Source organism: Ambystoma mexicanum, chromosome 2p (assembly GCF_040938575.1).
Source record: "Ambystoma mexicanum isolate Mex_15411 chromosome 2p, UKY_AmexF1_1, whole genome shotgun sequence".
In the NCBI taxonomy this organism is placed as follows: domain Eukaryota; kingdom Metazoa; phylum Chordata; class Amphibia; order Caudata; family Ambystomatidae; genus Ambystoma; species Ambystoma mexicanum.
This window is the reverse complement of record NC_090923.1, coordinates 1,068,803,059-1,068,817,093: the sequence shown is the minus strand read 5'-3', so window position 1 is coordinate 1,068,817,093 and position 14,035 is coordinate 1,068,803,059. Positions and strand designations below refer to the sequence as shown.

Below are 14,035 nucleotides of genomic sequence, written 5' to 3'. Positions count from 1 at the left end.
TCAGCCTCCGGCTAAGAAGAGGAAGCATCATCCAATGCCCCCGTTTCAGCCTCGACATCCGCGTCTGGCGCCTGCACCCACGTTGGACCCGGGAACCGATACGGCCACAGTGACGACTGACGACAATATCGTCATGGCGGGCGTATCTTTGCAGCCAAGGGCGTCCCCACTGGATGAGGGTGGGTCGTTCCATTCCATGGTCGCCAAGCTTCCAAGCTTTTCCAGATTACGCCAGAGAAGACCAAGAAGGAGGGTTTCCTGTACCAGAGGCGCAGGGCCAAAAGGAAGACCATCATGGCAGTACCCCTTCTGGATTATGTGTGGGAGAAGGGCCTGGCCCTCTTGAAGAAACCCTGCACGGCCCGACTAAGCGGGATAGGCTGGAGAAAAAGTGCCGGAGTCCACACTCGCGTGCCTACGGTCGCATCCATCGCCGGACTCTGTGGTTTCGGCGACCGCAAGGAAAAAGTCATCGCACCTTCCTCATTGTCCTCCAGACAGCAAGAGGAAGAAGTTGGATGCCATGGGAAGGAAGGTTATTTACAAAGCGTTGTTCACCAGCAAGGTGACCAACGTACTGGCGATCCTGGCCAGGTACGACAGGGAGCTGTGGTACAAGCTGGCCCCGATTCTGGAGTTTCTACCCAACGACAAGAGGATGGAAGCGATCGCCCTCTTCCAGGAGGGAGAAGTGGCTTCAGACCATGCTATCACGGTGTCGCTGGACATCGCCGACACAGGGTTATGGCAGATGGGGAACAGTGTCTGACTTTGTCGTTAATGCTGGCTGAAAGCCACACATTTCTGCCAGCAGGTCCAGGCGTTTCACTGAGATAACCTTTTTGGGAGTCCCTGGAAGCCTTCAAGACGGATACAGAGATGGCCTGTGCCCTGGGTATGCTCCAGCAACACAGCTGTTCCTTTCGCTCCTCCAGAGGAAAATCGAGCAGATTGATGAAAGGTTTCTCGTCGTACCACCAGAACTTCAGGTTCACGATCCAGGAGGGCTACAGAGGCTGTTACCAGGCCTATGGTGGAGGTGGTCAGCTCCACTGTCACCCTCAAAGTAGGACACTGGCTCCAAAGCAGGACTGAATTGGCCAGGACGCTGGGCCCCCACACACGGTGGGAGGCAGGCAGACAGGATTTGTCAGCGAGTGGGAGAAGATCTCCGACAGATGGGTGCTGGACGCTCTCGCCCGCGGACTTACCCGGAGGTTTCTGCACAGGTGTCCGCGGATCCCTCTGGTGTCCCGGATGGAGCAGCACATCCCACAACTCTTGGAGGAGATACGGGCCATGCTGCGAAAAGGGGCGATAGAGATGGAGCCATGACGACTCTGGCGCTCCGGAGTCTACTTCAGATACGATTTAGTCAAAAAGAAAACCGTTGGCTGGCAGCCCATTCTAGGACTGCGGCGTCACAACAAGTACCTCAAGTCGCAAAGATTCAATATGGTCACGTTCCAACACATGCTCGGCCAACTGGAAGAAGGAGACTTCTTGACGTTGCTGGACCTGGAGGACTCCTACTTCCACGTCCCCATTCACAAGAAGCACCAAAGGTTCCTACGCTTAGTAGTGCAGGGATGCAACTACCAGTTCAAGGCCTGCCCCTTCAGGCTGAAGTCAGCCCCAAGGGTGTTCACGAAGTGCCTGACACCAGTGGCGGCTCGTCTGTGTCTATGGGAGAAAACATGTGTAGCCATGCCTCGACGACTGGCTCATTCGGGCCAGTTCGTGAGAGTTAGCCATCAGACACACGACGACGACCGTCCAGCTGCTAACGGATCTGGGATTTTCCATCAATTCTGACGTCCTGCTTGACACCATCGCAGAACGCGCTGTTCCTAGGAGCAAGACTCGATAGTCTCCTGCTTAGCGTCGCCCTCGGAGCAGAGGGTAGCGGCCATTCTGGGGAAAGTGCAACGGCTGTTGTCACTGAAGACCTCCACAGTGCGGACCATCAAGTCGCTTCTCGGCATGATGTCGTCCTGCATCTACCTTATCCAGCTCTGCAGGTTAAGCAGCTACTGGACGCTCGCTGGATTCAGGTGTCTGATGGCTTTGCGGACAAGATCCCGCTTGATGAGGAGTTCCGGCAGGCGATACAGTGGTGGGGTGTTCACTCCAGCGTCCCCCGGGGCACAGGGTTTTAAAGCCCTGCATGCCAGGAGACGGTCACCACGGATGCTTTCCTGGAAGGCTGGGGAGCCCACACCGGATGTCTGAGCAGAAGGATCTTCACATCAATATTCTGGAGCTGCGGGCAGTGTTCTGGTCCCTTCTGTCAAGTCATTCCTTCTGCCTCTGAAAGGCAAGGTGTTGAGGATCTTCACGGACAACATCACCACAATGTTCTACAACAGGAAGCGGGGGGGGGGCACTCTATCCCGAGTGCTATCCAAAGAGGCGCAGGACTTTTGGCACCGGGCCTTCGGACAAGAGAGGTTCCTCGTCCTCTGATCTGGCGGGAGTCTACGACACCATCGCTGACTCCCTCAGCAGGGAGTTGCGCTCCTGACAAGAGTGGGGACTTCGGCAGGACCAGGGAGACTGCATCTTCATCAAGTGGGGCAGGCCCCAGATGGATCTGTTTGCGATGGTGGCGAACTCCAAATGCCAGACGTTTTCCAGCAGATTCCACCAACCAAGGAGCATAGGGGGCGCGTTTTCCTTCCTGTGGGAAGGCCTGTTTCTGTACGCGTTCCCGCCATTGCCTCCTGCTACGAGTCATCCACACACTCAAACAGTGCCAATGCCGGATGATACTCATCGCCCCAGCGTGGCACAGGCAGATTTGGAATCAGGACCTTCTCATCTTGTCAGCGTCTCCTCCTGTCACACTGCCAGCAGCCCCGGATCTTCTCACCAGAGAAGGAGGCGCAATCCTGCATCATGACCCAGGAGGGCTTGGCTCCTGCAGCCCTAGAGTTTGGAGGATACGAGTTGGCAGGGAGGTCCTTGCCAAGGCCAGAGCATCATCGACTATGAAGTGCTACGGTCACAAGTGGAAGCGTTCTGCTACGTGGTGCCGGTCGCAGAAGATCACCCCTCTGAGGTTCACGGTCGAGCAGATTCTTCCATACTTGTTATCCTTGGCCAAAGCCGGGCTGGCACATGCCTCCATCAAGGTGCATCTGGCGGCTTTCTCCAGGTCTCCAGGAAGATCTTCTCTTTGGTCTCACTGTCTCGTCAAGGAGTTCCTCAAAGGACTGTTTCGATATTTCCCATCGGCGAAGGCTCCTGCCCTGGTGTGGGAACTCAACGTGGTGCTGACAAAGATCATGGGGGCCCCCTTAGAGCCCATGCATCAGGTCCTTCTCAGGTTCCTCTTGTGGAAAATGGCTTTCCTTGTGGTCATCACCTCTTCCAGGAGGGTGGGTGCAATCCAGGCCCTATCCTGCATACAGCCATATCTGGACGTTGCTCGTACCTGAAGTTCTACGTGGCATGCACAAAGAGTTTCTGTAAGACTTCTCAAATGTTCATGAACTTTGGTCCTGTGAACCATGAGTAGGCCTTGTCCAAGGCTTCCATCTCAAGGTGGCTCCCCCGCTGCATCACACACGGTCAGCGCTTGGCGAACCGACCGCTGCCCGGCTGACCGTGTTCACTCAACCAGAGCGATTGCTGTGACAACGGGGTTCCTATCTGGTGTGCCCCTGCTGGACATCTGCAGGGCGGTTACGTGGCGTCCACGCACACCTTCACGAAGATCTACTGCATCGACAAGGATTCCGGGGTGGAGTCGAGAGTTGGCCAAGCAGTGCTACACAACCTGTTTGCTTGAGGTGAACCTATTCCACAGCTAAGAGTTCATTGCTTCTGTTGATCCTTGCCACCTCCTGTGGTTGTGTAATGTTGCACTGCTATGTATTTGTTATTCATGAGCATGTGTATCCATGCCAGACCCCATGCTGGAGAAGGAAATGCTTACTTACCTGTAACTATTGTTCTCCTGCATGGCTCTGGCATGGATTCACATGCAAACCCTCCCTCTGACCCCTCTGCAGCTCTTCTTGGTCATACTGCCACTTTACATGCTTACCAACATCTGAAGATGGCTGCCAGAGGAGGGGCTTAGGGAGAGAACTGTCATTGGCTGGGTGCAGTTTGACCCAGAGGACAGTGATTGATTCAGGAGAAATACAGTTTGTAAGTGAAAGTAAAACTGTTTTTCTTTTACTGAGGATTCCCCGCCTGAGGACAGGGAATATTCATGAGCATATGAATCCATGCCAGACCCATGCTGGAGAACAATAGTTACAGGTAAGTAACTTGTTCCTTCTTCACTGTCTTGGGGGGGTCTGCTTGGTCTCAAGAGGGGCCACTTCGGGCCTCATGGCCTGACTGACGTTCCTTCTTTTTTCCTTTTTCTTCAGTGCTTAGTCCTTCCCTGTAGCACCCTCCTGCCAGGCTCCTCAACTCCAGGGGCCCAGAGTACCTGGACTGGGCTAGGGCCTGCCCGTTGCCCGGGTCCTGATTGTCAGCTAAATGTCCTCAGGCCTGGCGTGGAACCAGGCAATCTGTGTCACTGTAAGGGTAGTCCAGGAAGCTCACCCCCACCAGTAGTATCCAGCAGTGTGGGCAAGGACTGGTGTAAAGGATTCAGCCGGCATATGCCCCCCCTCTGCACCCCCAGGCCCGCTGCACTCCTCTGCCTTGCGTGCCTCATAACCCTCTTATTCACACTCTGGAAGGGGACCACGGGCCTCCTTGAGTACACCCTAGTGATGCCAGGCATCCTCGCAGTTCGGACGCAGGACCCGCTGATTCGGTCTGCCTTGGCCAGGGGGGTGATCTCCCTCCTCAGGTACAGGTGCTGGGGGTGTTGGGAGGGCGTGGGGGGGGGCACTAACCTCCCCTTACTGCGTCCAATGTTCCTCGCTGCAAAGAAAGCAGCTGGGTAGGTCGCCGGGCAAGCTGGGAGGCCGAACGCTGCTTCCACCAAACCGTTTTTAATTCCTTTGTAGAGGTTTTCGCAGTCTCAGCATTTTGCACATCTCTTGCTCTGCCCCCACTGGGACGATTAAGTCGTTCCTGGAAGCCCTCTGGACTTTGCAGTATCACCCTTTTGTGGAATTGGCCTGGGAACTGTATCAAAAAATGGTTTATGGTTTTCTCTATTTCTTTATGGTTTTCAGTCTTGTAACTTCCCGGTCCCCTCCCTGACTGGTACATGTTCCTGTTACCTTCTCCCAGGGAAATTTTCACCAGTTTGTCCAGGGGTTGCAGGCTTGTTCTTCCTTCTTCAACTTTTTCTTTTAGTAGTCTTCCGTATATCGCCTCTGACCCCCCGCTCATGCCGTGACAGTTTACGCCCCCTCCACAGTCTTTGGTCTTCGCCTGAAAGTCACCTATGCGGTTCTGCCGTAGGCTACGATGGGCGGTCTCGGCACCGTTGTCGGACCATCCAGTCCACCCACTACAGGTCATGCCACCACCTCTCAGTCTCTGCAGCTTTATCACACTGGTTCCTAAACGACTCGTAAGACACTTCTCGGGCGTCCTGCTATTCCCCTTAGCCTTGGAGACAAGCCTAGTTGCAGTCTCCCGTAGGCCTGTGTCCACTTTCCCGGCTTCAATGTGGCCTCCTTGGTTGCCTGGTTCTCCCTCTGGTAGTATCGCAGCTTGCCAGAGTTCCACAGACCATTGCCAGATGGATCAGCGAATGACGTAGAACACTGTCCTTTTTCGCTGTTCAGTTTAAATAGCGGGGACAGCCCCAGCATAACGTCCGTCCAATTGACAGCAGCTGTTCTAGTCGTCATCCTGCTTGAATGTAGCGTTGTGGAGCGCTTCAGCATCACAGTACCTATGTTATCAGGATGGTTTATGTTTCACAATAACACACGGTTTTGGACATGAGTCTACAGCCATATGGTCAAGGTGCTACCGTCAGCCTACCGGGTTAGGATTTAAAGGGGCTGTGGCACCCAATTGCATCCTTATCCTCAGGAGAGCAGCCCCTCTCCACGAGATCCTCCTGCATATTACCACCCCTAATGGGTACTTTTGGTTAGCGCCCTCACCTCCCTAGCCTCATTGAAAGGGGTTCTACCCTGGGGAGGAGTGATGCAATCTGAAGGATCGTCACGCACAGAAGGCACAGGGGACCAGTCCTCTTAACAGCAGTCCTCAAGTATCTGTTTTCGTACGGAAAGGGGAGAATTAAAGGAATGGTTCGCCCAAAAATTTTTATTGCAAAAAAAGATGGGCACTTTTTTTTTTTTTAAGTCCCTATGTAAAATTTGGAGAAAATGAAGCTCAAAATTTTTAAAAGGAAGCACATGGGGCATCCATTTTGTGAAATGGATGCCCGCCTGTGCTTGCTTTTGCGGCATTAATGAAGGAAATGCTAGCTAGCTGTAGTAAACAAAAGCTACCACTGGGTGGCTTTTCTTTCATTGGTGCCGTGACTCAGAGGACGCAGACCGGAGACTACAGGCAGAAAAGCTGCAGCTGCATCTCGGTAAGTGCTATTTATTTTTTTTAAAAATAAGCACTAGCTGCGGTTTTTTTCTATGTTTTCCGGGCTGGAGGAGAAATAAAACCGCAGCTTTAAAAACGTTGTATTTATGATTGTGGTAGCTTTTGAAGCTACCGCACACATAAATACAACGTTATTGTGTTTGAAAACGCTGCGGTTTTTCTTTCCAAGTTTCTCAGGCTCCTCCGGCTCGTGGGGAGCCCGAAAGCCCCAAATGGGAAAGCAGCTTTAGGCAGAAACACAACGCGGTTGTTTTCTGAAATGCTAAACGCTGCAGTGTTTCTGCCTAAAGCTGCTTTCCCATTTGGGGCTTTCGGGCTCCAAATGGGAAAACAGCTTTTGGCAGAAACACTGCAGAATGGAAACACAACTGCGTTGTGTTTTTACTGCCTTGGCTTTCACTTTGGGTCTCCGGTGCTCCCCTCGGGGAGCACCGGAGACCCAAAGTGATAGCCACGGCAGCAGAAACACACCGCGGTTGTGTTTCAAAAACGCTGCGGTTTTTCTTTCCAAGTTTCTCAGGCTCCTCCGAGCCGGAGGAGCCTGAGAAACTTGGAAAGAAAAACCGCAACGTTTTCAAACACAATAACGTTGTATTTATGTTTGCGGCAGCTTTAAAAGCTACCGCAAACATAAATACAATGTTTTTAAAGCTGCGGTTTTATTTGTAAGATTTCCGGGCACCTCCAGCCTGGAAAACATAGAAAAAAAACCGCAGCTAGTGTTTATTTTTATTAAAAAAATAGCACTTACCGAGATGCAGCTGCAGCTTTTCTGCCTGTAGTCTCCGGTCCACGTCCTCCGAGTCCCGGCACCAATGAAGAAAAAGCCACCCAGTGGTAGCTTTTGTTTACTACAGCTGGCTGGCTTTTCCTTCATTAGTGCAGCAAAAGCCAAAGCAAGCACAGCGGCGGGCATCCATTTCACAAAATGGATGCCCCCATGTGCTTCGCTTTGAGTTTCATTTTCTCAAAATTTTACATAGGACTTAAAAAAAAAAAAAAAGTGCCAATTGATTTTTTTTTATTATTGCCCATCTTTTCTTACAATAAAAGGTACAATAAAAGGTTTTGGGCGAACCATTCCTTTAAAGCACCTCTTAACACGGAAGCTTCTGCTGATGAGTTGTAATGGAGTGTGCATAAAAAGGTTGTGGGCTCTATCCTCTCACAGTGGCTCTTCAACATCGACCTTGCACCTCTAGCCCACTTGATCTCCACCTTCTCTCCTGACTTCCAGTGTTATGTGGACGACATGGAGCTCTCCTTCAAGCTTCCCTCCACTACCTCCTCTCTCATTCCTGATTGTCTGACTGCTATTCGGGCATGGTGTGCTGCTAACGATCTCTGCCTTGATGCCAGTAAGACTGGGATCCCTGATTCCTCTTTCCGCCCTACTCTCTTGCCGGCCTCCATGAGTCCCTTCCCCTCACCCTCTTGTGAGGCAAAAAACCTTGGCATAATCTTCGACTCGTCTTTCTTTCTCTCTTCACATCGCGGACCTTGCCAAGAAGGCCCACTTTCAGCTCCACCTCCTCAGAGGCATTATCCCTTTTCTCACCTTCCCCCAGAAACTCAATGTCTCCAGCGCTATGGTCCTCCCTAAGCGGATTACTGTAACAGCCTCTTCCTCATCTGTCTTTATTCTCCCTTCGCCCCCTTCAACGTATCCAGAATAGGAATGCAAGACTTATCGTTGGCCTCAAGCCCTGGGACTGCATCTCCCCAGCCCTAAAATCTCTCCACTGGCTCCCAATGGCTGTGAGGATCATGTTAAAGACCCTATGCATCATCGACAAGGCTTTCTGGGGCCTGGGACACCGGTACATCCAACTCTCTCTCCCTAAATGCTTCCCTCCTAGAGCCCTTTGGTCTTTTAGCTCCAACTCTGCTGATCAGATGTTTTTTCCAAGCAGAGAGTGGGATTTGGGGAGCTAAATCTCTTTTTTTGGCAATATCATCTCTCTGGAATGGCCTTCCTGCCCTCCGTAGGCTTGAGCCAGATCTCCTTAAGTTCTGGAAGCTTCCCAAGACACTGCTTTTCTCTTCTTCCTTCCCTCTCCCCCTCCCCTGCTAATGCCGCCCTCTGCCGCATTGACTGGCTGCCTGTTCCCTTCTGAGTCCTACAGGGCACCAGGCCATCCTCACCCAGTCTATCCCAGCACCCCGGTCTCCTGCCACCCTAACCTGCACTTGCCCTTCCAGGTTCCCTTCCCCCGACTAGCCTGACTGAGTGTGCATCCTTACCGAGCCTGGTCCACGCCCGTCCTTGGACTTAGCATGTAGTCCTCACTCCCTGCATCCCCTGGCACTTGCCCACCTGGCCTCCCCTTAGCACTTAACTGCCCACAGAGGCCCTCTTCTTCCCCCCTGCACCAGTTTGCCACTACCCTGTCCTGCACTTACTTTCCACCCTAGGTTTTTCCCTCCTGCCCCTTCCCCCACACCCCTCCCCTCTGCACTTCTTGTTACTGCACTTGCACGATCCGAATGACACATGGGTTAGTAGGACCGTTGTTGTTTTCTTCCCTGTTCTCCGCCCGCTCCCCTCCTTTACACCATTTGCTGTATAGGTGCCTTATAAATACGTAATAAATAATGCCTAGAGTAAGAAACTGAAAGAAAGCCACAAAATAAAGCTACTTAGTTTATACCAATCGTGTCTACTAGTTTAACATGCCAAAAAATGCTTCGCGTGCTGGGATTTGCAGTTTTCCATTCAGGAAGGTGGAAAATAAAGCTAAACAAGGATACTATGTTGACTTAAAATGTTTTACATATTTTCGGGTTGCTTTACTAACTGATTTGTGTACTTTACAAGTAAACTAGGTGTCTACATTATTGTAGTTCATGAAAGCAAACCTTAAATATTTGTGCCAACTGAACTTCAGAAAGTGTATGATCGAACTTGCAGGTGGGTTAAAATCCCAGCTCCAGTGCTTAAGCCAAACGCATCATCTTGGGCAAATAATTCAATATCACTGTACCTTAACTGCGAAGATGTGTGCCCTTTGAAATTAAGTTCACGGTGGCTCAAAAAAAGCCTCCCTTGCAGTGGGGTAAATGTAATGACTTACGGTACAAAATTGTGTTCCTTCATGCCCCTCTGGAGGCCATACATCAGAATTGTGTTATAGTAGCACTGGCCCGCCTCCAGCCCCATGCCACTTGATTTGATAGCGAGATATGTATTCTCACCAGTCAGACGGAAAACAGGAGATTCTTGTGTAATGGTCTGACCATGGCAGATCCAACATGAATTTCCTCTGCTGTTGCTTCTAGCCACCATTGTTGCTTGTGCCACCCAGGCTTCTGCCCCACAGGATCATTAGTATAAATATTGTATGTTCTTTGTTATGCAGTCCTGCACAGCACAACTCTTGTCCTTGTCATGGTTACTTGGTGCTTTTGAATCTGCAGGAGGAGGAGTAGGGGAATAGAGTAGTAGCAGAAAAGGAGCAGGGCATGGTTTCAAAATTGATGTATGCAGATCTTAAAAAACGAGTATGCTGTACACTTTTAGGTATGTTGTGCTTTGTTTGGAGCACTGGTTAATGTATTCTACAGGTTGCTAATCTAATGTAAATTGTGTGTCGTGTCTGGCAGAGTGGTGTTTTAGGAGAGAATGGAGAGTTGTTGATGTATTTGTGGTAGTATAATGTATTGTTTTGGGAAATGTAGTGTTCGTGTCTTCGGGTGATTTATGTTCCATTGCCTTATCCTATGTGGTTGGTTTAGGGTAGATGGGACAATGATTTTGAGGTCGTGGTTGTTAATATACATAGTCCAGCGGACTACCCAATACCAACTGTAGACAACATTTTAACTTTGGAAACATCACAGTTTGCCACATTTATTTATTTGTACCCGTGCTAAAAAGTCATTCTTGGGTTTTTATTCGTCGTTATACTATATTGTTGGGTTAAGTCGTGCTATGTCTGGTTACACAATGGTAACACCATTCCAGTTTTAATGGGATTATCGCACTGGCATGTACATTGGGACTAGCATTTGACCAAGCTAACCACCCCCACATCACACCCACAGCATTATCAGGCTCCTAAGAGCCAATACAAATCTTCTTTGGGTCCTACATCTGATTATGTTTACGGGCTTCGTCAATGGGCTGATGTCCTTTAAATTACACTATTTGCTAATAACTTGACACATGTCTGAGGAGAACAGGTAAGGCCTTCTCAACAAGTACGTTTACGCCAGCACAGTCTCTGAAGGTCCCACCATTGGAAGCTTTAGCCCCTTCAAAGCCCTGCCTTGCCCGCCCCCGAAGACGGGTGGGAAAAATATATAATAACTGGTGTTATTGATTCTTGCTGATTTTCTGCCTGATTATCCTGGACTCCTCTCCTTCAGTTGGGCCGTGCCTGCTGGATGACTGATTTGGATGTTAGTAGCAGCCGTTTCAAACGATTCAGTCTGGTACAAGGAAAAGTTTGCTTTCTATGTGTGCAAAGTTATTTTGTGAGACATGTTTACTTTTCAAACATTTGAACTTGTTTTTTTATGTAGTGGAGAGATCGGGCGCTTTCTTGTATCATATGACCTGATGATTCTCTATTGTGACAATTACAGGCCTCTACCCGCCTCAATAACTCAACTCGTGGACGTGGGGCTGGCGATGTTACGGCTGTCGGGGCACCGGCTGAGCGCAAGAAGCACAACTGAAAAGTCAGCAAAGTGGAGTGGCGAAGTGGGCCAAGAAGATTGTTGCCACTGATCTGAAACCAACAACATGGCCTGCAGGTGCTGCTTTAGACTCGCGGGATAGCACCAAACCTGGGAGTGAAAAGCTCCTTGGCTTTCGCAATTTGTGATGCAGCTCTTGCACTGTCAACCCATGCGCCAGTTTTGGTTTGTGCCTGTATCTGCTTCGTCAAATTTAGTCACCTTCAGCTTTCTTTTCTGGCACTTTAAAACCTAGAAAAATTAGAAAAAAGTATTTACTTATAATGAAAAAAAACACCATAAGTCTTATACACTACCAGACAGTGCCTTTCAAAAAATAACTGCTGGGTTTTACGGATGGCAGAGCTAGCCAACTATTTGGATTTGCTTGCTTAAAAGATAGTGCATGAGAGTGGATGGAAGAGTTTGTGCAGGGATTGCACACATTGCACCCCTGATGGCATTTCTACCCAATCCTTGATTCTGCATTTCAGACACCTTTCAACCATTCCTATTGCAGTCATTCTGGTGGAACCAAAGGGCAAGTACAGAATTTTTATAAGGTGGGGTAGATATGTCAATCCCTTACCCCTCCACCCAACTTTGAATGGTGAATGTTCCAGCTTTAACCTTTTTCGACGTCCTGAGCTCCTAAGTTAGACTGTGGTGTCTGAGCTTATTGACTCCATTATGGTACCAAATAACTTCATTGTAGGGCTAAAAGAGCACCATAATTTTATGACATGGTTGTGGCGGAACAGGGTAGCGTGGTTGGTGACCTATTGATTTTTCAAAGCTCAATGTTCAAGCAGTTCTGTTTTTTTGTGAGATAATAGCCGACATGGGCCCCGAGCACACGTGCCTCATCCACAAATACAATGCTACTGCCACTTATCTTCACATTCAAGGCTTAACCTGTTTAGCGCTCTGGATGTGTTTGGTTGTCTGTTCCTCCTCAGTGTTGCCTGCCACCTCGCATAAATGACTATGTACGCAGAACCTTTTTGTCTGAATGTTTAATTAAGTGTGTGTGAAGAAGGGGGGTAATTATAGGGTTTATTGGTCCTTAATAGGGCTATGCATGCCTCTGTCTTTGCAAGGGTAATTTATTTTTGATTGTGTGATATGCACGTGCCAGATTCAGTACAATGGTGTAACCTGCTATATTTGTCTTAAATTGAAACTCGCAATGATGTGAGGAGGTGAATCTGTCACTAATCCTTTCATCTACGAATGTGACTCGGGACCCAGAAGGGGGACCACCCATATAAGTAGCTAGAGGACGCTACCGGGTTCACTTGTAGGGCATTGTGCAGGTTCCACAATCCCTTTTTAATATTTTTGTCTAGTCCCTTCTCCAGGGTCTCAGAGTAAAATGCTTTCTATCTTGCATTTTCTCTTCCTCCCCTCTTTCAAGTTCTCACTAAGGTTCAGGAAGGAAGTTCATTTTTGTGCCTATTAGACCCTTGATCCCCACTCCCTTCCCGGGCCTGAACCTCTAGTTACGAGGGAGCAGTTGTTTGAGATCAACAAAGTTACACTTGACCAAAGCTTGTAAGACCTAACTATTCAAGGAATGTCCTGCTATTGAAGGCCTGGAAGAGCTGGAGACCTTCAAGAATCAGCGAGATGTCTAAGGACCAAGACTGTCCACTGTAATCTGAGGGAGGGCATTCTTGCTGCCTTAGACTTTAAGCTCATTCATATCTCTGCTTTATGAAGGCGGAAAGAGCACTTTGCTGGTGAGACTAACTTCTGTTTGACTAGTAAAATAGTCCTAACCTCTAAGGTTGGAGATCGTAAAATCTTTTACCTGTGGATGGGGCACTGTTGTGTAAATTGATCTTGTAACAATTATGTATTTCAACAAATGTCTCATTTTGTCTAATATGTGGATCGGTCCTTATGTATCTGCCTGGCGACCGTGATTGACCATTCTACACTGCTTTGTGGTCTTGCACAGTGTCAAGTATCACATTGAGAACAGAGGTCCAACTTTTTCTTGGGAGCAACGATTATATTTGCTGTTTTGGCGCCCTAAGTGCAATTCTTTCTTGTATTTTTTTTATACTTCAAAACTGACTTTTACACATACGTATCTGCACAATTTGTCAACTGCACAAAACCTATTGCTTGCAAAGGCATTTTTCGGTGAACTTTTTCCCCCTCCAATAGGAGTACTAGTACCAGGTAAACCAAGTCATGGATTACGCTTTCACATTTCTTTTTAGCTGTTATAATCTTTTGAGAGCATCGTATGGATTGGTGCACCGAAAGTTAAACATGTATACTGAATAAAAGCCTCTATTGGCTACTGCTCAGTCTGACTGGGTTTTGGTGGATGGGTTTATTTTGTTCCCCCATTTTTGTGTATATTGTTTTCTATTTTTTGTAAATACATAGGATTGCAGAGTCCCCGAAGACCCTCTACATCCACTTCTCCCCTGGCATGTTACATTTATTTCAAAACTAAACACGTTTCTACAACTGCTTGTAACCAATTGTGCTTGCTGCTTTAATACCAAGGGCACAATTTAGCCTACACTTGTGTCGTTTGTAACACACAAAGGTTATTCATGTGTCTCTTGGCTTTTACTTTCTTTTATTGATTTTGCACCACCAAGTGTTCTTAAAGATAATTCTATGCTTATAATATTTACATTGTAGTGTGTATTGAAAAATATGCAGAGCTGATGACATAACTACTCATAGGTATTGTACCCACAGAGTCATTTGGACAAGTTACAGAGCAATGAGCCTAAAACATGGATAATTAAAAGAGAAAACGACATATTTATAGGATATTTTTACACTGAATTATATGCCTCAAACATAATTACTAATGTCTCTCTGTGAGGTT

At 48.6% G+C, this 14,035-nt stretch overlaps 1 protein-coding gene across 1 annotated transcript in view; it reads left to right on the top strand.

Annotated features, from left to right (window-relative positions):
* ATL3 (atlastin GTPase 3) overlaps positions 1-12,174 on the top strand; it is a 1,042,039-nt gene extending 1,029,865 nt beyond the window's left edge. The window contains exon 13 of the mRNA XM_069645000.1: positions 11,083-12,174. Within this exon, the coding sequence (XP_069501101.1) occupies positions 11,083-11,175 (93 nt within the window). The 3' untranslated portion in view covers positions 11,176-12,174. The remainder of the gene's footprint in view (positions 1-11,082) is intronic.
* The last annotated feature ends 1,861 nt before the right edge of the window (positions 12,175-14,035 follow it).